Below are 25,685 nucleotides of genomic sequence, written 5' to 3' on the forward strand. Positions count from 1 at the left end.
CCTTGGCTTATCTCTATTGAACCTAGCAATAGCCAAAGAAAAGTTCCGGATGGTCACTCTTCAATCCATTCTCCCCCTTTTGCAGGAGAACTACTGGATGTGCTCCATAGACCTCAAGGATGCGTACTACCACATCTTAATGGACAGACAATCCAGGAGGTTTCTCCGCTTCCAGCTAGGAGCCAGTCACTATCAGTTCAGGGTCCTCCCCTTTGGTCTCACCACAGCCCCCAGGGTGTTCACCAAGGTGTTAGCGGTAGTAGTGGCCCACCTGAGACTCCAGGGAATTCAGGTCTTTCCGTACCTGGACGACTGGCTCCTGACCGCCCCCACACGGCATCTACTCTGCACAGCCAGGAACTTCTTCCTTCGCTTAGCTCCCCGGCTGGGGATCACGATTCACGCTGGGAAGTCCTCCCTGCTCCTGACTCAAACCAGCTCTTAGTTTTCTTAACCCTGGACCGGTTGCGCTCCCTAAAACTTCATGTGCAGGCCATTTTTCATTGTCCGACCCCTCCGGCGGAACTGGTCCTGAGGGCCCTAGGCTCGATGGTGGCTACCATCAATCTCCTTCCCATGGCGCGCCTAAGTATGAGAATTCTGCAGTGGACACTCCAAGTCCAATGGTCCTTACTACGTTTTCCCCTAAGCCATCCTGTCCCTCTCAGCAGGGTTTGCAGGAGTGCCCTCTTATGGTGGCTCAGGTCTCTGGACCTCCAAAAGGGGCACCCCTTCTCTATGTCCCCTACCCTAGCCACTGTGACCACGGATGCCTCTCGCCTCGGGTGGGGGTGGGGGGGCATTGTTGCAGCAGGACCGTCCAAGGCACGTGGAACCAGACGGAGACCTCACTGCATATCAATGTCCTGGAGATGAGGGCAGTGCTGTTAGCATTGCAAGCACTTCAGAGCCTTCTTCCCATCGGGACGATTGTGATCCAGATGGACAACATGTCTGTCGTTTGGTATATCAACAAACAAGGGGGAACCAGGTCCTATCCACTTTGTCGAGAGGCCATGAGAGTTTGGGAATGGGCGATTTCCACCAACCGCTTTCTCGTAGCGACGCATATTCCGGGTCGGTCCAACATCCTAGCGGACAGACTGAGTCGCACCATCCTCTCCCCGTACGAGTGGTCTCTGAATCCCAATGTAGCGAAGCAGATCTTTTCCAAATGGGGTCAACCTTGTTGCGATCTTTTTGCCTCTCCTTCAAACACAAAGTGCGACACCTACTTTGCTCTAATTCCCCCACCCGGGGAATTACCAAGAGACGCTCTGGTGCATGCTTGGCCTCCCGGTCTTCTTTATGCTTATCCGCCCCTTCCCCTGATGCTTAAATTTCTGCAGAAAGCCAGACGGTTGGGGTGCACGATAATCCTCATTGCCCCATTCTGGCCTTGTCAGGCATGGTTCCCTTATCTGTGGTCTCATCTAGTGAATCCCCCTTGGATTCTAGATCCCCATCCGGATCTGATATCTCACCCCCCCTAGGCCTACCAATCCCAAATCTGGACATCTTCAAGCTCACAGCTTGGTTGATCCAGTTCCACTGTTAGTTCGGACTCCCGGTATTTCTTCCCAGGTCAAGGCGATACTAGTGGCGGCCCACAAGCCGTCTACTAGGAAGGTTTATCGTAGCAAATGGAAACGTTTTTCTATTTGGACTGAACATCAGAACCTAGATCCTTTCACAGCTCCGTTACCAGCAGTCCTGGATTTTCTGTCGGGACTGTTTGATAAAGGTGCCAGCTCTTCCACAGTCAAAGTACAGTTGGCGGTTATCGCTCATTACCACGTTGGATGTGAACTTGGCCCTCTGGCTTCATCCAGATTATGTAAGGCCTTCTTAAAGGGCACCTTCCTACTAAGGCCTCCGGTCAAAGAGGTGATCCCTCCTTGGGACTTATCGCTGGTGCTCCAGGCCTTAACAGCTCCTCCCTTTGAGCCTGCTGCCTCGGTAGATCTCAAGTTCTTGTCCTGAGAAACGGCCTTTCTTGTCGCTATCACGTCAGCAAAAAGGGATGTTAAGTTGTCAATCTCGCCTTCATTCTTGCTGGATGGGTTGGAGTCCTCTAATGAAGGCTCAGGAGGAAACAACCTGATAGGAACTCTTCAAAGATCTGTCAGGCCAGGGAATTAACATGGAGCGTTATGGTAGGTACGCACCTGTATCCCGGGTGGCTCAATGGAACAGAAAAACTGGCCCTGTCTCTGGAGGCCAATCTAACTTGTAATGAGAGACAATGGTATCAATGGGTAGTCTATCCTGAAAGGCTGCAGAAGTGGATAGACTAAATGGTGGAAGACAACCATCTGGATAAGGTCACTTTAGACACTGGGAGACCTTTCCTGTTTTCTGCATAGGAGACAAATAATTGGTCCAATTTCCTGAGTTCTCAAGCTACATAACTTCTAATTTCGGAACTTCAAGCCCTTTGTGCCAAGCCTCCGTACTTGATTTTCCACAAGGATAGGGTATTCCTCAGGACCAATCCCTCCTTTCTCCCCAAAATTGCTTCCGAAACTAATATTAATCAGTCTATTAATTTGCCAGTCTTCTTCCCTAATTACCAAAATAAGGGCAAATTCATATTACACTCTTTGGATGTACACAGACAGTTGAGATTTTATCTGCACAGGACAACTGGTCATAGACGTTCAGATCAGTTATTTGTGTCCTTTGCTAGATCCAATCTGGGGAAAGCTGTTCCTAAAGTCACACTATCCAGGTGGATTTCTCATTGTATTCTCTTGGCTTATGAGAGTTCTGGCAGGCCTGCTCCTCAGGGAGTCCATGCCGATTCAACTCGGTCTGTTTCTACCTCTGCTGCTTTTCGAGCTAGAGTTTCGTTGGATGTCATTTGCTCGGCTGCCACGTGGGCCTCATCTCACACTTTTATAAACCACTACAAGTTAGATCTGGTTTCCAGAGGGAGAGCATCCTTTGGCTCCGCAGTGCTCCAGAGCATCCTTCCTTGAGGGCCTCCCAAGATTCAGGTAGCTGAGGACTCTGTCCCATAGGTTGATGCACAAATGAAGTTAACTACTTCAGATTAAGAAGTTATGTACTCACCATAACGTTCCATCTGAGTATGTAAACTTCATTTGTCAGCAACCATCCCTCCCTCCGTCCCCCTGTCCTCTTCGGATGTTTTTGGTGTTCCTGCTTCTCGGTAGGTTGTACCCGGTTTACCCTAGGCAGGTTGCGATTGCAAGCCTTGTTTTAGGCAAACTCGATCTGAGGTCAGGAAGGGATGGCATGGAGTTATGGGTAAGGGGGAGGAGCTTGGAGCTTGGATCTTAGCTGTTCGAAACTGCCGGCTCGGATCCGATATGGATCCGATAACCATAGGTTGCTGACAAATGAAGTTTACCTATTCAGATGGAACATTATGGTGAGTACATAACTTCTTATTACTAATTGCAAAATATGTTCTAGTTGGTGCCAAGACAAGAACCAGGACTCTGTTAAGGCTAGTTCTTCTCTGGTTTCACAATGTTTGTGTGAGTTATTATCCTTTGGCCTTTCTTATTCCTCTGTCAAAGTTCATTTGTTGGCCATTTCAGCATTTTTGCCCATTAATACTTCCTTTACAAAGCATTCCCATGTCAAACTGTTTTTGAAAGAGGTGTTTTATACCAGGCTGCCTAGAAAACAGGTATCTTCTCCTTGAGATCTCAACTTTTTAAAATTAGCTCTTAATCCATTTGAACCAGCCTGTAAGGCTAATTTGATGTTCATAACTCCACTGTAACTGTTTATGTGCCGCATACCACTGTAAAAACATGTCTCTTTTAATTTGTATGTATACTGATCATGTCTAAATAACTAAATGTGTCTGTAATTTTTCTTTGTGGAGCTTTTCTCCCCGGGCCTCTGCTGAAAAAGGGCCTTTTCAGCTCAGTCAGATACCTCCAGTTAACAAATGTAAAATAAAAATTAAATAAATAAATAAAACGGAAAACAGTTTTGCTGATTGCTCTGACTTTTGCAGGTAGACCATTTGAATTGCAAGCTCTCGTTGTGGGTCAGCCTTATCTCATTTTCCACCAAGAGGGGACTTCCTTGAGAACTAATTCTTCTTTTATGCCAAAAGTAGTATTTCCATTTACTTTGAACCATGACATTCACTTCTCTGTCTTCTTTCCAGAACCTGAAAACAAAGGAGAAATAATTCTTCATACTCTGAATGTCCACACACAACTTGGATATTATCTTGACAGCACTAAAACCTTTAGAAACTCTGATCAGCTATTCATTTCTTATGAAGGTAAGAAAAAGGACAACCTGTGTCAAAGCAAACTGTTTCCAAATGGTTGTCACATGCTTTTTCCTTTTGTTATATTCTCCACAGCATGGCAATTTCAGGTAGGGTCAAGGTGTACTCTACCTGAGCTTTGATTCATCAGTGGCTTTTTGGAAAATGTGAATTTTATAAATATTCTAGAAAGAGCAGCTTGGTCCTCTGTACATATCTTTACCAAACACTACAAACCTGACTCCTTTTCCAGATCTAGAGCATGCTTTGCTAGGACCATTCTCAAGAGGCTCCTAGAGCATCCTTCCTCCTCTCAGTCAATATAAGCAATGGTAGTCTACCAATATAGCCAAGGCTGCTGCAGCAGTAAACAAATGGTAATCATAGTACAGTTGTATAAGTTAACTTATAATAACAGTAGATGTTTGAATGATAACTGCTGCAGTACCTGCAAGATTTCTTTATGTATTCTGGTTCTTTGCTTCTTGAAGAGGACTGAAAAAACTGCAGCCTAACATCAATGTCACATATTCATCTGCCAGTAATTTCAAAATAAGTAAGTAGAAGTCTGCGAAAATGTATAGTAATTAGCCAGCCATCTAGTAATTGAGGAGTCTAAGAGCGTTTTACTTTTTTGAGGATGAAAACTCTCACATTAACTTATAGATGGCTGACGTCTTCTTTGTCTTATTACTTGGAGCGCCTCCAGCAGTAAATCATCCAGTGACTCCTGCAGCTACAGGTTTTGCAAGTGCCTAATGACAGCTGTGGTGTTGAATTGTTTACCTTCCAGCTATCATCCATGCTATTTTCTCCTATGTCATCTTCATGTTCATCTCCACCCCTTCCACTTGTTTCTGACAATTCATTGGTCAAATCAGATAACATTTTCTTTTCAAGTGCACTTACTAGGCAGTCTCATTACCTGCCATACTCCATTCATAGTATAATTTTCTTAAGTATCCACTAAATACTTTCTGGCAGCCTACTCTGCCTTTTTTATATTGCCACTAGAAGAGGACACATAATTCTATATAACCAGTGCCATGTGCAGTAGGAAGATGAATCTCACCATGTCTTGTTTAACCATGTACACAGTAGCATCTTATCGACCTCTGTCGCAACTTTTTATATGGCATTGCATCACTAGGCCTAATGCAGTCATGACCACAAACCTTTTTCATCCTGAGTTCTTCCTCAGTCCATTCCAATAAACATATGCGCTTCCCTAGATTCAGTTCCCCCCTGTAAGTGTGAGTAGCTGTATATTTTTATAATAAATATTCTCTATAGGATAATTCCATATGTATTTCTGGATGGTGTATGAGGAGTTGATAAAGAAACAACAGATGTTTTGTAATTATTTTTTACTTAGTAAGTCCTGATGTACACAAATGTCTTCTACCAGGGACAAACTTGGTAGATCTGAGGAAGATGGGTAGTTCCTAGAGTTCCTCATATATTCAGGTGGAGGGTGTGGAACTCAAACACAGGTATTTTTGCTAGATGTATAAAACGAATTCTTACTTTTTACAGTAATTTGTAACGTATACTGCTGAAATGATACTTATACATTATGTTTCCAAAATGACAACATAATCTGTAGAGAGTTGAAGTACATGATCCCATTACGAGTTATATGAAACTGCTTTCCTACTGTGCAGGTTCGCTATGCTCAGCTGATGAAGCAACAGGAAAAGATGATAAGAGATATGGAAGCTGTTGTCTCACGCAGGGAGACTATTGTGACCAGAGCAGAGGGGCAGGCCAAAATGGACAAGAAGCTGCCTACAAGAAGTGAATTTCAGAACAAACTTTTGGACTTGAAAAAAAAGATAAAAGAAAGTCAAAAGGTAAGAAGTCAAGAAAGTAGTCCAGAGAAGGTGAAAACTATATTGCATCATTTCTTAATATTTGCCAAGAATATCTTCTACTTGCATAAGTGATAACTTTCTTTCAGAGATCATTTCTTGTTCAGATATTTCCTGTCAGTAAAGGCTAGTAAGTTGAAAGGTTAAATTTTATCACTCAGGCAAACATTAGTGGAGCATGCTGTAGATAGATCTAAGCCATACCTTCAGGTAGGATGCACTTCCCCTGGATTCCGTCTATCACAGCTTCTATAAGAATTTGAAATTCATGGAAAAAATATATTAATAATGAACAGATGACTAGAAAAAATAGATGGTGTGTGGGGACTTGTAGCAAATTGTGTCTGCAGTAATAAAAACAGTCTCTGGAACCAGCTTCTCTGTTTTAAGTTGAGCTCTGTTTAAATGGAAGAATATAAAATTACTTTTCTGGCTACAGCTGTAGGGAATATGTATATAATTCCCAAAGCCTAGTTCAGTGTGGTCTCTTTTCAGGCAACAGAACAATACTTACTGATAAAAGTGTTTTCCTTTTCATACTCTTTAAAGTCCAGGCAGGAGTAATTCAGTCATTTTCTCTTTTACTGGATAACAGCTCCTTTCCCTCTAGTAGTTTTCTGTGACACCTTCAATACTGCCTTCATCCTTCAAAAGTTGCTTCCTAGAAAATTTTCTTTAGAATCCTCTGTCTAGATCCAGGGGTCCAAAATTTAACTCTCACCAGAAGTAGTGACCATGATGCACCTAGAGGTAGCTGCTGTGTATTAGTTATTTCAGATAGCCTGTCTTTGGTTTGCTTGCCAGACTCAGGCACTTTGTATTTCCTGTGATACACCCTCCTGAAGCTCTGCCTTTCCCTTTCATGTTAGACTCCCCACCCCCTGTAAAAGGAACCCCAACCACTGTGCAAACAGCAGACACAGCACCACAACAAGGAGTGTGTTTCTCAATCTTTGCAGTCACTTCACCACAATATACTTTGAGTTTATGTATGTGTATGTATGTGTTGTGTATGTGTGTGTGGATATATATATATATATATATATATATATATATATATATATATATATATATATATATATGCGTTTGTGTATATATATATATATATATATATATATATATATATATATATATATATATATATATATACACATTCATAAATGCATAAATACACGCGCACGCGCACACACACACACACACACACACACACACACACACACACACACACATATCATAGGATCATAGGAAGTTACTAGGCTATTGTCCCTGAGGCCCTTACAAGCTTAGCCAAGAATTTAGGCAATGTTCCGACAAGAAAGCACCTGATGCTCCTCTCCAGCAGTGGCACAGGTGGAATCCCAGGGGTGTATTTTGTGTTCCCCATCCAGTAATCCAGGTTGCACTTAAAAAGGGTAAATGAGGTACTCTGCTTGATGTGGAAAGGGACTCTGTTCCACAGAAGGGGGAGTCTCTGGGACACAAATCTGTCCCACCAACAAGTTCTATTAATGTCACAGACCAGGTTGAGGTTCTACGTGCGTGTTACTCGAGTGGAGCTTGACTTGCTGATATGCAGCAGTCCCATCAAGGTGGGGTCTGAGATTGCTTTGAATGCCAGGCAGAGGTCACCTCTGAGGAGTCTGTATGAGAATGAGTAGAGAGACAGGGATTTTAGCCTATCTGTGTACATGTTTGAGGCCCTGGATTCTCCTGGTGAGGAACCTCTGAGACCTCTCTAGCTGCTGCATGTGCTTTGTGAGAGACATGCTGAAAGGGGCAATGCACTCAATAATGGGTGTTAAAAGGGAAGAATACAGGGCTGTTATGATCTCTTTGTCCCTGGATGAGATACCCTTAGTAATAAGCTGAGCCATGCAGAAAGTTTTTCATATGACAGAGACAGTATGGTGGTCAAAAATCATTTTGCTATCAACTTGGGTGCTCAAGTCCCTCATGACTAATTGCGTGCTTAGGACCTTGTTATTAATGTGATAATTTGTGGGGAAGTCACTCTCCCCAAATGTGATGATGCATTTTGTGGCATTCAGTTTGAGGTCATGTTTCTGGCACCAATCATTTGTTTGGGTGAGACCCTCTTGGAGGATGTCCACATCACTAGGGGAACTGATGACAGCGCCCAGCTTGCAGTCATCTGCAAACTTGGTCAGCCATATCCATAGCCCACTGGTTTTGGGTTGCACTTCAGAAAAGTATATCCCAAATAATAGTGGCCCCAACACTGAACCCTGGGGTACGCTGCTTGTTACGGGTGTACTGCTTGAGGTGGCTTCCCCTATTTTGACTAGGTGGGTTCTATCTGTGAGCCAGTTTGCTACCTATCTGGTAACATAAGGATTGATAACTAGTTGAGAGATTTTATCTATTATGCCCGAGTGAGGAATAGTGTCAAAGCCTTTGGCTAGGTCAATGTAGGCAGTGTGTACCGTCTTCCCCTCGCCCATGGCTTTGGTGACTGTCTCAAAGAAGTTGACCAAATTTAGCAGACATGACCTCCCCTTGACAAAGCCAAACTGTGTGGGATCGAGTGTTTGGAGGTTGCCAGTGTACTTGTTAATGAGGTCCATAATAATCCATTCCATGGCCTTGCAAATCAGGCTAGCTAGGTTGATGGGTCTATAGTTTTCCAGATTGGTGTATGCTCCACCTTTCTGTAAAGGGGTAATAGTGACTGTCCTCTACTCAGCTGGGACAAAGCTGGTACTCAGACTTCGGTTGACTAGGGCACCTAATGGTGCTGCAAGCTCCTGCCTGGGTTCACATAGGATGCAGCCTGGTATGTTATCGGGTCCCATGGAGGCTGTATTTTTTGCCTTTGAGAGAGCAGTGATGACCTGTTGCCTAGATATAAAGGGAAGGGGGCAGGTACTGGGGATGTCCTGATTTACGTTTGGGGGACAGAGGGGTGAAGTTTTTGCTGAATCTCTCAGCCAGAGTTTGCTATATCTATGGCATTTGTATATGTGGTGTCCTTGACCACCAGTTCTGAACAGATGTGGGTACTTCCTTTGAGGTTGCGGTCATATGTGAAGGAGGCCTTTTGATTGCCTGTAGTAGATGTGGCCAATGTGGACTTGAAGTTTGCTTTGGAGAATTTCACTAGTGCCTAGAAGGTGCCCTGAAGCTTTGTAAGCTGACTGGCTGTTATATTCTTTGTAGGATATAACCCATACAGCTAAGACTGCTGTAGCAGTGCTCATTTGAACATCTGTTGTTATGATAAGTTCAGCTTACACAACTGTACTATATTTTACTGGTCTGATGTTGTGAAGGACATAGAACATTTTTGTGTAACTTGTCTAGAATTTGAAGGGATAGCACCTAACCCAAGGTTTAATAGCTCTCTGGTATTCTTACGTATTCTGGCTGTCCATTTTGAATGGTAATTGTGGATTGCAGTTATAAAACCTATGTAAGGACCATCAGTATATTCTAGCAATTATTGATGATACAGCTACATTTCCCATGCTAGTACCCCTACAAAGACTAAGTGCAAAGGCTGTTATGAAGGAGCTGGTATTACTTTTTTATAATATTGCCTTTTTCTAGAGTAAGGAATTGCCCAAAAAACTCCTCCTGTCCAAGGTACCACTATCACATCTAGAGTAATGCTTGAACTGAATCCATTTTATAAAGAAAAACAGTTAAGGACATTTGTATACCACACTCAGAGAGATGAGTTGATACTTTTGTGTTTAAAATCTATGTTGTAGAAGGCTATAGACATGGACAGGAATAATAACGATGATGTACTTAAATGTCTTCCTTTTTTCTTTTAAATTTTGTTTTCAGCATTTGTGCTTGACTAAATTAAGTTCAATGTTTTACTTGGTCAGCCAAGCTATATATGCATACATATATATAAATATATATATATATATATATATATATATATATATATATATATATATATATGTGTATATATATATGCATCTATATTTTTCTCTTTCCAGACCCTGTTCTGATAATGGAAATAACATTTACTTTGCAAAATTTTGTGAACTGTATAATGAGGTATATGTAGCTAGGCTTTTCTAACCTCAAAAATTCATGCCTACCTCTTTAACCTAAAACAAGCCACAATAGTCCCCGACATCTTACCTGCTGAATACCTCAGGCTTGCTGTAGATGCCATAGCTTATGCCATATCTTTATTATTCAGAGATCAATATGTGAATCCCATGACTAACAAGATGGCTGCTCACTGATCAGTAGCTTAATTTCAACTCTCTCAGTGTGAAAAAAAGAAACTGAGAGATAAGGATCAGTATCTCTGCCAGTTTTAGTAAGTTCAGTTACTGGCTAGTAAGTACACTGCATGGATGCCAGCAAAGAAGAAACTTAGAGAGCTTGAAAGAAAATCAACTAGAAAAGGTGAAGAGAAAACACTGACTGGAAATAATCCCGCAGTTGTTTAGCAAAAGCAGTTCAAGCTCCATCTTTGGTGGAAGACATGGCTTCCAGTAATCTAGAGGACAAAAATAAATCAAATATGCTTAAAGCTGATTAAAATTAACAAAACACTGAATAAGTATATCAACTTAAATAACAAAAGGTTGGAAATGGAAGAAGCTTTAAACAGCTACTCAGATGAACTGATAATACTTCAAAAATCAGAGGACGAAATGAAGAAAAGGCTGATGATTATGAGACTTCTCAAGAAGAGCTGTTTCAAAAATGGTAGAGTTAGAGGACGCAGGGAAAACATGAGAGTTTCTGCTGTACCAGAGAAACTGGGAGAAACAGACCATATTAATTTTATAAAAGCACAAATAAGCAGCTGGACTGATTTTCCACTGCAGGATTTGTTAATTGAAAGGGCATGTTTGTGTACTCCCAACCTGGCCATGAGAAAGGAACCAAAATCTGTATTAGTAAAGATAATCATACCTGAAGAAAGAGTTGATCCTGACAAAACTGTGGCAGAAGGGCAAAATATTAACAGTTTGAGACTGTAGAGTGTTTGTGTAAAATAATTGATTATTCACTGTACACCAGGTAGAAGAGAAGCAAATTTATATGAGCAGTCAGGAACTGTCAAGAGGCAGGTGTTTGATTCAAAGTGCTGTATTCAGCTGTCTTCCGAATATTTTTCCTGGAAGGATCAAGCCATGTTTTGATGCAGAACAGGCTAAGTAGGAAACAAAAGTTTGTCCAACAAAAAGTTAGCCAGCAAACAGAAGGGGACTGTGTTTCTCATTCTTCTGATAATAAAGATCATAGAGAACCTTTGCCAGTAAAACCTTTCTCAATGTTCTAAAGGAAAGTGCTTGAGAAACAGAAAAAAAAAACAGGAGTTGACTAAAAGAACTGGAAGTTCACTGGACTTGACCTGGAGTATGGGGCTGGAGATGGAGATGATCGGGAAGAAGATGAGCAACACTGAAATTGGTGAGTAAATATGAGATTATAAAACTTAAATAACATTTGTGAAATATAGCTTTACAAGCAAAAGTGGAAAGGTTGGACTGTTTTTGACTTTGTTAAATTTGTGGAGGACTGAAAAGCACATGCCCCACTTCATATCATTAATGTTTGGAAGGACACCAAGGAGAAGGGAGGAATGTCACTGTAAGTAAAACAGTTCTTGTTCTTAACAGTATTTATATAAAATATTTCATGCTCTAAATTCCAGGTTATATACTAAAGCATTTTCAGATATTGTAGGTGATAAAGAAACTAAAGTAAACATATATATATATATATTTTATATATATATATATATATATATATATATATATATATATATATATATATATTTTTTTTTTACTTTCTAGTTTTTAAAAATGTAGACATTACAGTGTAAAATGAGAAGAAAGACTGGACAAAAGCATGTTTACGTTAATAGGCTGTAATCATTGGTTGTTGAGGTGAGGGATGGGGTACAGAAGTACACAGATTATAATTATAATATATGTATAGTTGATACGTTTTCTCTTACTTTTATATAGGTGAATGTCTGAATTAAGGCCTTTGGCTTAATCTAATAAATTTTAGTGTAAGCAAGTAAATAAGAAAACACTGGGTATAATGAAAAGATCTGATATTGTTCTTTTCATTCTTCCTCAATGCATGGGTTGCAGCTCCAATCCTCGGATGTGACTTGGCAGCATACTACAGACATTGGATTCAACTCTTGAGTGCCTACCTGTATCCATAATGCCCTAGTCCACCCCCAATACATCAGATCTTGTTTGCTGTCATCACGCATGGACATAGGATCCTCTCTTGTATTTACAACAGTAAGTGCACTTATCTCATTCCTTTTCAGTCTGCTTTCTTTATTTCAATATTCTCTTCTCCCTTATACAATTGTTCACCCTCCCTCTCAGTTTTGTGGGTTTTCTCCATTAGGCCTTATACAATTCCCACAGTAACCTTCTATAAGTACCATTGTTGGTACTCTTCTTCCTGTCTATCTCTAAATCTTACCCTTTCCCACAGGGTATTCTTTATTACCATTGGTGGTATTTTCTCTCTCTAAAATAAAAAAAAATCTTTGTTTGCCTATTTAGCCTTCTTTTTTTGTGGAACTTTCTGTCATGGCTGATAAACTGACAGGTTTTAAGAAATGCACTTCCTGTGGGCATAAAATCATTAACTCTGATGTCTAGAGGAGTGAATTTGCTGTTTAGGAGTGGCTCACTTGACTATTAATTGTACTATTTGTGTAGGTTTCAGTTCTAGAGCATAGCTGACAGGCATAACAAGTTTGTCCTCAAAGGATTGCTGCCACCTTCATCTTCATCCTCCTTAGGGGTTCAAACCCCCAGTAAATCTTCAAAAGCTCCTTTGGAGCACAGAAAATGGTCACCTCTGAAGTCTCCAAAAATGTCCTTGGAGCCACCATGGAAAATTCAAAAACCTCAGCTCTGAGTTCCTTGGATCAAAAAAGACAATCTAGGGATCCAAAGCATTCGGACCCTAAGCCTTCAGAACCTATTTTTATTTCTTATAGTCTTACCATCCATACTATGGATCCAAAGCACTTCCAAAGGAACTTTCTGTCATGGCTGATAAACTGACAGGTTTTAAGAAATGCACTTCCTGTGGGCATAAAATCATTAACTCTGATGTCTAGAGGAGTGAATTTGCTGTTTAGGAGTGGCTCACTTGACTATTAATTGTACTATTTGTGTAGGCTTCAGTTCTAGAGCATAGCTGACAGGCATAACAAGTTTGTCCTCAAAGGATTGCTGCCACCTTCATCTTCATCCTCCTTAGGGGTTCAAACCCCCAGTAAATCTTCAAAAGCTCCTTTGGAGCACAGAAAATGGTCACCTCTGAAGTCTCCAAAAATGTCCTTGGAGCCACCATGGAAAATTCAAAAACCTCAGCTCTGAGTTCCTTGGATCAAAAAAGACAATCTAGGGATCCAAAGCATTCGGACCCTAAGCCTTCAGAACCTATTTTTATTTCTTATAGTCTTACCATCCATACTATGGATCCAAAGTACTTCCAAAGGACAAACCCCACTTAAACAAAAAAGTCCCAGTTGATGTAATAGTTGTGGCAGCAGCCACCAAAAAGGAGCTCCTCTGTCCATTCCCCTAACAGAGAATCAAGGGTGCTGGACAGATTGGGAAGTATGTATTTGCTTCAGCAACCTTTGCACTGTGGTCCCTGAATTATCTGGCACACTTTACAAGATGACAGATTTGACAAAAGAACTTTCAAAATACTCCTTGGAGTCCATGTCTGCAGAGGATTATAAAATATCATCTTCTCAGCTGGCCACCCTTTTATCTATTTCCAATGCATTCATGAATTTAATCTATCATGCAGCAGAAGGTACCTATCAGGTGGCTGGTTCAGGCATTGCCATAAGGAACAGAAGACATGCCTGGATGCAGCTATGTGACTTTGTGGAGACTTTCAAGTCTTCTTTCATCAATGCCCCTTTTGATGAAACATCCTTATTTGGCCGTTCTGTGAAAGATATTCTTTCCCACAGTGAGCAAGAAGGAAAGACTCTGTCTGCCATTGGGATATGATTTTCTACCACTCAATGATCCTTTTCAAGGAATCAGAGAGGTGGCAAGAAAATGTGGTTCCACAAATCCCAGGGATCTTTATAGGACTCATGTCGAGACAACTCCTTCAGAGACAGAGGAGTGAGTTCAATCAGAAAATGCCATATTTGCAGCAGAGGAAGCCTGCAAAATCAAGGTTCCAGATATTCCTTTCCAGATGGAACCTTTCAGTGTTCCTGAAGTGCTGCCTGACTGCCTGCCTCTGGAGGCAGTTTGGGGACACTTGTCTTTGCACCCAGTAGCCTGGACTGCTATAACAAATGATTCTTGGGTACTAAAAATAATATCCAGAGGTTAATTCATACCATTTTCCCAGACCCCACTTCCAAAAGAAAGAAGCTCCCTGATGTTCCATCCAGTCAGAGGGAAGCTGCAGCACAAGAAATTCAAAAGCAGCTGGACAAAACAGTCATCCAGGATATCCCACCAGACCAAACAGGATTCGGAACTTACTTAAGAAGAAGACAGGTGACCTGAGACCATTTTTCGATCTAAGCAAGCAAAACCAATTTGTGAGGAAATCAAATTTCCGAATGGTCATGGTTCAGTCCATTCTACCTCTTCCACACAAGCAGGATTGGATGTGCTTCACTGGTCTTCAGGGTGTGTACTGTCACATCAAAATTGACAGAGGCTCCCAGAGACATTTATGCTTTTCTCTGAGAGTCAGTCACTACCATTTCAGAGCCCTGCCTTTTGAACTTGCCACAGCCCCCAGAGTGTATACCAGGTATATGACAGTGGTAGCAGCTCATCTGAGACTATAAGGATTTTGAGTGTTTCCATATCTAAATGACTGGCTTCTCACTGCCCCAGCCATGCATCCCCTAGAACAATCCAGTGAGTAGTTGCTCCAGATTTGTCAGTCACTAGGCGCAACAGTTAATATTAGTCCAGAAAATATAAAAAGAGCAACCAGCAAAATACAAATGATTGAATAAAAGTAAAAAATAAACCTGGCTAGGCAGAGAGTAAAAGACAAAATATTTAATAAAAAATACTTAAAATATTCACAGGAATACTAGTAAAACAAACAGGATAAACACTTTCATACTCAAGGGTACTTCATCAGATCCATTCTTACATCAATTAACATTGCACTTATATAACTCAGTGTTTTAGGTCACATGATTTTAACAATGGCTAATGGGGATGATTTCATTTAACACCTTGCCTGCATCAGCCCTTAACAAATGCATCCATTTTATTTCTGTGCATTCAGTTCTTGTTTTTATGTCACCACCTCTCAGATTAAGTGTGTATATTTCTAACACCAAAAACTTGAACCAATGTTCACAACTTGTTGACAAGACATGTTTGGACAGTGCATTCCTGTCATCATTTCTATTGACAGCATACACATGTTCTCTTATACGGCCTCTCAAGCAGCGGTTAGTCTTTTCCACATAGAAACTTTTGCAGATAACACAAGAAGCACAATAAACATTTTTGGTACTACAATCTGCATAAAACCGCATATTAAATGTCTGCCCTGTTTCTGGATGTACAAAATGATTATCCTTATCAGTATATCTACAGACATTACAGTGATGACAGGGAAAGGTCCCTACTCTCTGACTAACTGTCCCCTCCTCACGATCAGATAAGGGTTTATAACACAGCATTTTCTTTCATAATGGACGATTTTTGAAACAAAAGGAGGGGGTTTCACCCAGCAGTCTCTTACAGTTGTCATCTGAAGCCATAATCTTCCAGTGTTTCTTGACAATTTCAGACAGACCCTGAATCCCTGGAATATGTAAGGTACATACGTACAGGTTGAATAGAGCTACTGGTAACAGGGACAAGATCCTCACTTAAGCTACTAAAGTATGGTCTAGTGCGTGTGTCCCTTAGCATAACTGCATCATTCTGTGCAGTTGTTATATCTACATCACTGTACCCTCTTTTCATTAAATTTGAGGCAAGTGTGTCAAAGGAGTCATACATGTCACTGTCTCTTGTACGTAGTCTGGCTGTCCTAAAAAAACTGACCTTTGAGGACATTCTGTGTAACACGTTTTGGATGCATACTGCGTGAGTGTACTGTGTTATTAGACTTGCAGGGCTTAATGTTTTGTCTCGTATGTATACCATCTAGTGTCTTAATCACTGTAACATCTAGAAAAGGGATAGACTCTGTGGACCACTCATAAGTAAATCTGAGAAAGTTGGTCGTGCTATTTAAATAGGACACAAACTGGTCAAGGCTTTCTAATGTGCCTCCCCATACAAGGAAGAGGTCATCCACATAATTACCATAGTAGAGTACAGATTCCTTGAACCTGTTGTTGTCAGAAAGAACATTCTGCATCTCCCATTTGGCTAAAACAATATTGGCATAGCTGTTGGCACACACCATGCCCATAGCTACCCCTGTTTTTTGTAAATAGTGTTTGTTCTCAAAGATAAACACATTGTGTTCTAAATTCAGCTCCAATAGAGTGCAAACCAAGTAGAATTATCACTGCTGAAGGTGGAACTCTTCCCTAAATGCATCCGAACATAGTCAATGCCTGCATCATTGGGAATGCAGCTAAACAATGAAGCAACATCCAACATGACCAATAGGGCCTCTTCTCTAAACCCTGTGGCAGACCACTTGCTCATTTTACTCATGAAATCCCCGGTGTCTTTGAGGATATTTCCTATCCCATTGACCACTGGGCGAAGTTGTTCTCTGCGAAAATGGATAGTGGCTCAGTGGCCCATCCCCTAACAGACACTATGGGCCGCATAGGTGGATGCAGTCTATCCTTATGTACTTTGGGAAGTCCATAAATTTTAGGTACTACTGCATGCTCAACCAGGAAGTACTCATACAACTTTCTGTCTATCACACCATCCATAAGTAAACTCTTCACACTCTCAGGTATTCTATTGGTTAACCTTATAACTTCTCCAGTATTCAACTTAACATAAGTGCTCTCATCACCCAGCATTAGAAGCATGGCATTTAAGTATTCTGAGACATCCAAAAAGACTATACCACCCCCTTTATCAGCTGGGCGAAAACAGATGTCTTGACTTTTCATCAAGTCAAGCAAGGACGAAAACTCTTCTTGACTCAAGTTGTTACAGTTTCTTTTACCTTTCCTATTCCTATTAGAGGAGTTAGAAAAATAATAGATGTCATCAGTGCAAAATTTAAGAGTGGCTTCAACTAATGGTGAGTTTACTGGTGTAAAAACACTAGGTTTTCTAAGATTGCTGGCATAAGTGCTCTCTCCATTTCCACACTGTAACTTCAAAGGCAAATTTCTGACAAACTCTTTCAAATCAGTCAAAACATCATTTAAAATAGAGTTCCCAGTTGGTATAAAGTTGAGTCCCCTGTTCAACACATTCTTCTGTTCAGCAGTCAAAGTTATTGAGGAAAGGTTAAAAATTAAGTCTTTCTCACCTTGTTCCGAACTGTCAGTCCTGTTTCTGTTGTATCCTGTGCATACTGCCTCTTCTTGAAGTTCTTGTCCCTGCTCTGGGACCTCCCTCTGTGCTTCACATTGAGGAGTTCTGGAGCTTGTAGCAATAAAAAAGGCTGTTTCCTCAAAGCAGTGCTATTTTTACCTTGTGAAACTCCACTTCCCTGATTAAAATCTACAGCATTCACCAAAGTATCAGAAATCTGTGTAGTTCTGTTTCTATCGCTTGTATTTGGACATAAAACTGTAGGGAAACCAGTAAATTAGTTATGTGGGTTCGGGAGGATTTAAAGACACTGGTGGTCCTTGTTGCAGCTCTTCAGACCATTATCCATAGCCTTCTGGTAAAGGAGCATTCTCTTGATTCTGTTTCTGCACTACCTGTTTGGTAGTGTTGGTACCTCCTCCAGCCACCCAAGCTCTCCTGTCATTGGTCGAGCGAGCATCTCTCTGATTCCTCGTTGGTTCCAATTTGCGGTTCATCTGCCTGTCATCAGACCAGGAAAAAATGTGGCCAGTGCTAAAATCTTTGAAGTCCCTGGCTATTTTCTTCTTCTTTACCTCCTGCAGCCGTTTATCGTACTGCATGAGGTCTCCCAATAGTTCATCAAGTTTTTGTTTGTAGGGAGAGAACTCTGTCAGTGTATTTAGTTCATTAATATTGTCAATAACTTCTTTACGTAAGCTGGTCTCCACAGGACCAAAGTATTTCAGCAACAAACATATATATCCTGCACTGACTTCAAGATTATAATTCTGTCATTCTGTAAGTTGGCATTTTGCAAATACGAAGTCCTCTGGGAATGATTTTGAAATGGAGACAGGCTTCAGGGTGGAATCTCTGCCACTGAAGCCTTTTCAACTGATATAAGTTGTTCTCAGTGGTCCGGAACGACTGTGTAAAACGGTCATGGTCAGCAAATTCTACAGTTTCAATCACACTCGGATCCAAGGCCTCTATGTTTATCGAGAGTAAGGGGTTTCCATCACTCGCCCCTAACAAACGATCCAGTCTATTCATAAACATGCTTTCTTGGTTGGCTCCCAGGGTGAAGTCTTCCCCAGCTATAAAGCTCTCTGCCATGCTCTTACTCAAAATATAAGTCCAGAAAATATAAAAAGAGCAACCAGCAAAATACAAATGACTGAATAAAAGTAAGAAATAAAACTGGCTAGGCAGAGAGTAAAAGCCAAAATATTTAATAAAAAATACTTAAAATATTCACAAAAATACTAGTAAAACAAACAGGATAAGCACTTTCATACTCAAAGGTACTTCATCAGATCCATTCTTGCATCAATTAACATTGCACTTATATAACTCGGTGTTTGAGGTCACGTGATTTTAACAATGGCTTAATGGGGATGAGTTCATTTAACCCCTTGCCTGCATCAGATCTTAACAAATGCATCCATTTTATTTCTGTGCATTCAGTTCTTGTTTTTATGTCACCACTTCTCAGAGTAAGTGTGTATATTTCTAACACCAAAAACTTGAACCAGTGTTCACAACTTGTTGACAAGTGCATTCCTATCATCCTTTCTATTGACAGCATACACATGTTCTCTTATACGGTCTCTCAAGCAGCGGTTAGTCTTTCCCACATAGAAACTTTTGCAGATAACACAAGAAGCACAAAAAACAACATTTTTGGTACTACAATCTGCATAAAACCGCATATTAAATTCTGTCCTGTTTCTGGATGTACAAAATGATTATCGTTATCAATATATCTGCAGACATTACAGTGACGACAGGGAAAGGTCCATACTCTCTGACTAACTGTCCCCTCCTCACAATCAGACAGGGGTTTATAACACAGCATTTTCTTTAATGATGGATGACTTTTGAAACAAAAGGAGGAGGTTTCACCCAGCAGTCTCTTACAATTGCCATCTGAAGCCAAAATCTTCCAGTGTTTCTTGACAATTTCACAGATAGACCCTGAATCCCTGGAATATGTAAGGTTCATATGTACAGGTTGAATAGAGCTACTGGTAACAGGGACAAGATCCTCACTTAAGCCACTAAAGTATGGTCTAGTGTGTGTTTCCCTTAGAATAACTGCATCTTTCTGTGCAGTTGTTATATCTAGGTCACTGTACTCTCTTTTCATTAAATTCAAGGCAAATATGTCAAAGGAGTCATACATGGCACTGTCTCTTATACTTAGAATGGCTGTCCTAAAAAACTGACCTACATTGCAGTAAACGGAAATCTCCCCTTATGGAGATTTCCATTTACACGCTCAAGATTCTGAGCATTTGATATTCTCGTGTCGACAATGTCAGATTCGACCTTGTCGGCTTTCGAGAATATAATATAGACCCTTACCAATAGCTCTATTCATTGGTTTAAGTTTTTGGTGTTAGAAATATGCACACTTAATCTGAGAGGTGGTGACATAAAAACAAGAACTGAATGCACAGAAATAAAATGGATGCATTTGTTAAGGGCTGATGCAGGCAAGGGGTTAAATGAAATCACCCCCATTAAGCCATTGTTAAAATCAAGTGACCCCAAACACTGAATTATATAAGTGCAATGTTAATTGATGTAAGAATGGATCTGATGAATTACCTTTGAGTATGAAAGCGCTTATCCTGTTTGTTTTACTAGTATTTTTGTGTCTATTTTAAGTATTTTTTATTAAATATTTTGGCTTTTACTCTCTGCCTAGCCAGTTTTATTTTTTACTTTTACAACAGTTAATATTGCCAAATCCAAACTGACACCAGTACAGAGCCAGAAGTTTATTGGGGCCCATCTATACATGAAATCAGATTGCTTCCTTACCAACTCACCATGTATACAATCTCATATCTCAAGTTCATCAAATTCTTTCTCTTCTTCTGTCAAGCTTGTTCTTCAAGCATTAGGATCCATGGCAGCATCCATAGTATTAGTTCCATTAGCTCATTACTTTATGCATGTGCTTCAATGGACTCTAGCTGCTCAGTGGTCTATTCTTCGACAGCCCCTATACTTTCCAGTCAAATTTACTCAGGTATGCGAAACCACATTTGTTGGTGGATACAGTTAGACAATATTTACCAAGGTCGATCTTTTGGTCTGTCTCCCCCATTGGCCACAGTGACCATGGACACCTCCCAGCTGGAGGGCAGCATTACTTGGGAAGGACATTTTATGGCAATTGCCCCCCCCCCAAAGAGACCAATTTGCATCTCCCGTGTCCTGGAGATGAGGGCAGTCCTTTTAGAGTTGCAAGCACTTCAAAATGCTCTCCCTCTAGGGACCATTGCAATTCAGAATGACAACATGTCTGTAGTCTGGTACATCAACAAACAAGGAGGAACTCAATCTTACCCTCCCTGTCAAGAAGCTATGAGAGTATGGCAATGGGCTATTTCTTCCAACCACTTTCTAGTAGCAATGCACATTCTGGGGAAATCCAATGTACTAGCAGACAAACTCACCAGGGCCATTCGCTTACCTCATGAGTGGTCTTTCAGTCAGTCAATGGCAAAGAAAGTTTTCAACCACTGGGGCCAACCATGCTGTGATCTTTTTGCATCTCCCCACAACAACATGTGCAGGAGGCATTTTGCCCTGATCCCCCCCCCTTCAGGGGCAGTCACGCGAGAGATCCTCTAGTCCACATTTGGCCCTTCAGTCTCCTTTGTCTATCTCCAGAGCCTCTAATTCCAAACTTCTTCAGAAAGCTTGTTGGTTGAAGAGCTCAGTCATTCTTATTATCCCTTGTTGGCCTCTGCAGGTGTGATTCCTCTTCCTCTGGTCTCATCTTTGCTATCCTTTTTGAATACTGGACACAATTCAAGACCTTCTGTCACATCCTTCAAGGAAGAAATATCCCAGTATTTCATCCCTCAAGCTAACTGCATAGTTTCTCTGTTCCATTAATAGCCAGGCAGCCCAGGCTGTACTCCCTAGTACACACCATTCTTTTATCTAACAAAAAGCCTCCACCAGAAGAATTTACAAAAGCAAATGGAAAAGATGTTCTCAGCAAGGCCTTTCTCTGCCAAAACATCCTAAGTCCTATTCAGCTATATCAGTGGCTACTTCATCTGCATTTTGGGCAAGAACATCTATGAATGATATTTGCACAGCAGCCATATGGTCCAGTTTGCATACCTTTGTTACTCATTACAAACTGGACTTAATTTCCAGAAGTAGAGCTGCCTTTGGTTCAGCAGTTTTCTGGAATATCCTTCCATGAGGGCCACCCAAGATTTACTTCGCTAGAGAGTCTGTTCCATATATTCAGGAAGAATAAAAGGGACAGCATCAGATATAAAAGTTATGCACTCACCATATCTAGGCATCTGTGTTGTCCATTTTCATTCTTCCTCCTCTTATGGAGGGATCTAATGGATTTTTTGTTTAATTTTCTGTGTTGGAACCTACTCTAGTTTCTAGTTTCTGTTCTATTACTCACTGAATGCTATATGGCAGCAAACTCAGTCTGAGGTATTGGGGATGGACTAGGGCATTATGGGTAGATGGAGAATCTCAAGAGTCTGTAGTATGCAGCCAGTTCAGATCCAAGGATCAGATCCATAACCCATACATTGAGGAAGAATAAAAATGGACAACACAGATGCCTAGTTATGGTGAGTATGTAACTTTCCATAACTTATTTTTTCCTTTAACAAATAAATGTTCAGTGTGAGCTGAGAAGTCTGCAGCTGAGGGCAGCTGTACATTTTGTTCTTATGTTTCCATGGAGACAAGCTGACTATAGAGGCAGGCAATAAAAGCCAGAACACTTTTTAAGGCTAAACGTTAATGTTTTCTGAAATCATACTAGTTGTGTTCACATTTAGGAGAGGAATAAAAATTAGACAAAAACAAACAGCAGTTAGTATAAGTAAGAGCACAGGCTGTAACATGCTTCTTGGCATGGATAACCTTAATTTTAGTAAAAAGATAATAATGGTAGATTTGTGGTAGTTAGGGTCTACTGGCAAACAAGGAGGATTACAATGGCAAGTGTTTATATACCACCTAAAGTTACTATTACAGAGTTTTAAGACATTTTTAGGAGAAATAATCAGCTTTCAGTAGGGAATAACAGTGATTATGTATCTGGGGGACCTAAAAGAGAAAATATAATAAAATACTGTAAATTTCAGAAGAAAGTTATGGAGATGTTTGGTATGGAAGACATGAATTCAGTAGTAGGAACTCAGAAAGAATTTACATATTATTCCACAAGGTACAATAACTGAGCTGGACTAAACAGAAATTATATTTCACAGGAACATGTACAATTAATTGAAAGCTTCAACATATATCCAATAACTGTTTTAGATTGTGTCCCAATAACACCTATGAAAATAAATCTCAGGGTAATAAAGCAAAAATGAGACACTGGTGCTTCCCCACCTACCTGTTAAAAAGAGAGGAATTTAAGGAATCCTTAGTGAAAATTATTTGAGAGTTATTAGGGAGGACAGAAGTTTCTTCAAAAATTATAGCTAGTGAGTGTAATAAAATAAAAATGGAGTTTAATGATAGTGTAGAAATAAAAAGAGATATGGTTAAGAAATTACAAGAATTATTTAGAAGGTCTGACAATGGTTAAAGTATTACAGAATAAATAAGGGGAATCTCACATAATAAGAAGAGGCACACTTGCAGAGTGATAAAGAGAAAATAAGAGAGTGCCTGGATAATATTCACGAGTTTAGAAAGATTGCTGTTAAGCAGGTGTTTTTTGATAACTCCAGAGCACAAAAATGTTTAGCACAATGACTTAGGCAACAGAAAGTTGAAAGGATTGTTGCCAAACCAGGGAGCTTATAATAAGAAAAATAACCAAAGATCCTGTAGAGGTGTTAGAGTTATTTCAGAAATGTTATGGAAATTTGTATAAAGCAGAGAAATTGAGAAATCAAGAAAAAGCACAAATGAAAATGTTTATGAAGACTTAAGTATGCCAAGGTAGATAAGGCTCAATAATTAACAGTGAAGGTAGGAGAAGATGAGATAAAACCAGTGACGTACAGTCAGTCTGCAAGAAAGTTTCAAGGCATAAATGTTTGGAGGGAAGAAAGTGATAAAGATCTGGAAGGTTTTGCTTAACAGTATTTTAAAAGGAGGGAAAGCACAAACATCCTGGAAGAAAGCTGTGGTGGTGGTAATACCTAAAGATGGTAAAGACCCATCAGACCCAACTTCATATAGGCCCATTTCAGTTTTAAACCATGATTATAAAGTGCTCATGTCTATAATAGTTAAAAGAATAGCAAAGTTGTTGCCAAAATTGTTATATACAGATCATTGTGATTTTTGTGGAGGAGGCAAACATTTGATAATGTTAATAGAACAATGATGATCCAGAGTGAAGCAGAGTGTAAGAAAATACCTCTGTTGTTAGTGGGTCTTGATGCAGAGAAAGCATTCAAGACAGTAAGCTGGGACTTTATGAGTAGGGCAATGAAAGCATTTGCATTCCCTGATACAAAAATAAGGATAATTAGGGGGATATATGAAAGATCGGAGGCAAAAATTAAAGTGGGAGGGTTCCTTTCTGACAAGCTGTCTGAACAGAGAAACCAGGCAAAAATGTCCTCTCTCTCCTTTGTTATTTGGGTATTTGCTTTGTATTTAGAGCTATTGTCAAAGAAAATAAAGGACTCAGAAATTGAACCGGTGTGGTAATTAAGAAAAGTTGGCTTCATTTGCAGATAATATTATTTTGTATCTGATAAAATCAGAAAAGGACATCTCAGTGTTGTGGAACACCTTAAGACAGTTTCAAGTCTTTTTGGGATAGAAAATGAATGAAGCTAAAACAAAGTCATAACTGTAAACTATGTACTGTCACATGAATTGGTCCAGCAATACCCATATTTATGGGGACACAATAAAATAGTGTTTTGGAGTAGGGATTTAAAAGAATTCTGTTATGGCAGCTAAGAGTTTGTGGGAAGAGAAAGATAATACAGAACTAATATAAAAACTGAGAAACTGGAATCTCTCAGAGTTGGGGTTGGAATAATGGTTAAGGTGATTACATCACAGACAAGATGTACAGGGTTCAATTCTCACTAAGGGAAATTGACTAGAGTAAAAATGTCCCACAAGGGCTACAAGCCTAGTAATTACATATGAACCTCTTGTTTATGGACATGGATAGCAAGACACAAGCAGTGAAATATTTTTATTTCCTTTAGTTTTATATATAGTTCAGGCATATTTCTATCACTCAGAAGAGAAGTGGTAGACAATAATAAAAGAGTTGAAGGAATTTATGTGGGAGGGGAAGAGGGAAAGGGGCAAGTGGGATAAGTTGATATTTCCAGTAGAACAAGGTGATGTAGGATTGCCTGATTTGAAGGGTTGTTTTAGATCTACACAGTTAAGGCTCATACTGAACACAAGCAGAAAGTTATAAATCAAAGTTGAAAGGGATGATGATGATGATAAAATTGGTGAAATTCAAGAAATAATGAGAGAGTGAGATTTTGCATGTAGATCTCTAAGTAGAATAATAGTAGCCATACAGAATATGATATTCATAAGTTAGCAAAAAGTATTCTAAGAACTAAGCCAACATGAGACTGTTGAAAGGAGATTTTGCCGATAGAGATGACTGCAGTTATGGGTACAGCGAAATAGGCAAGATGGGACTGGAATTTATTGGTGAAAACTGACAAAGAAACCAAGACATTAAAAGCAAATAAGAGAGGGGAAAGGTAGTAAAATGAGAAGAGGCCAAGAAGGCATTTGGACTGCAGGCTAGAGACTACTTTCACTGTCAGGGATTGATATTAGAGTATAGACAAAGTAAAAGGAATGGGGTAATCCTAAGTGAAGGAGCTGATCTTGTAGAATTTTTAGTTGATTCTAGAACAGACGCTGCTCTTAAAAAAGGGATAATTAGTAGGGCATATAACATACTGCATGATGACTATAACGAACAATCAAAGGAGGTTAGAAAAGATTGGAAATACAGAATGAATAAGCAATTCACAAAGAAACAATAGGAGAGCATGTGTATGACTCCCAAATATGTAACAAAGTTTAGAAGCTTTAGGATTTTTAACTGAAAGAGTTTACATAGGTATTTTTATACCCCAAGCAGACTGC

The 25,685-nt window shown here is 40.1% G+C and overlaps 1 protein-coding gene across 1 annotated transcript in view; it reads left to right on the forward strand.

The window, feature by feature from the left end:
• The window catches only part of CCDC40 (coiled-coil domain containing 40), a 1,637,270-nt gene that overhangs the window by 1,503,357 nt on the left and 108,228 nt on the right, over positions 1-25,685 (forward strand). The window contains exon 17 of the mRNA XM_044068074.1: positions 5,926-6,114. Within this exon, the coding sequence (XP_043924009.1) occupies positions 5,926-6,114 (189 nt within the window). The remainder of the gene's footprint in view (positions 1-5,925; positions 6,115-25,685) is intronic.

The sequence above is a fragment of the Protopterus annectens genome, chromosome 4.part0, assembly GCF_019279795.1.
Source record: "Protopterus annectens isolate FY-2018-M chromosome 4.part0, PAN1.0, whole genome shotgun sequence".
Lineage (NCBI taxonomy): Eukaryota > Metazoa > Chordata > Ceratodontiformes > Protopteridae > Protopterus > Protopterus annectens.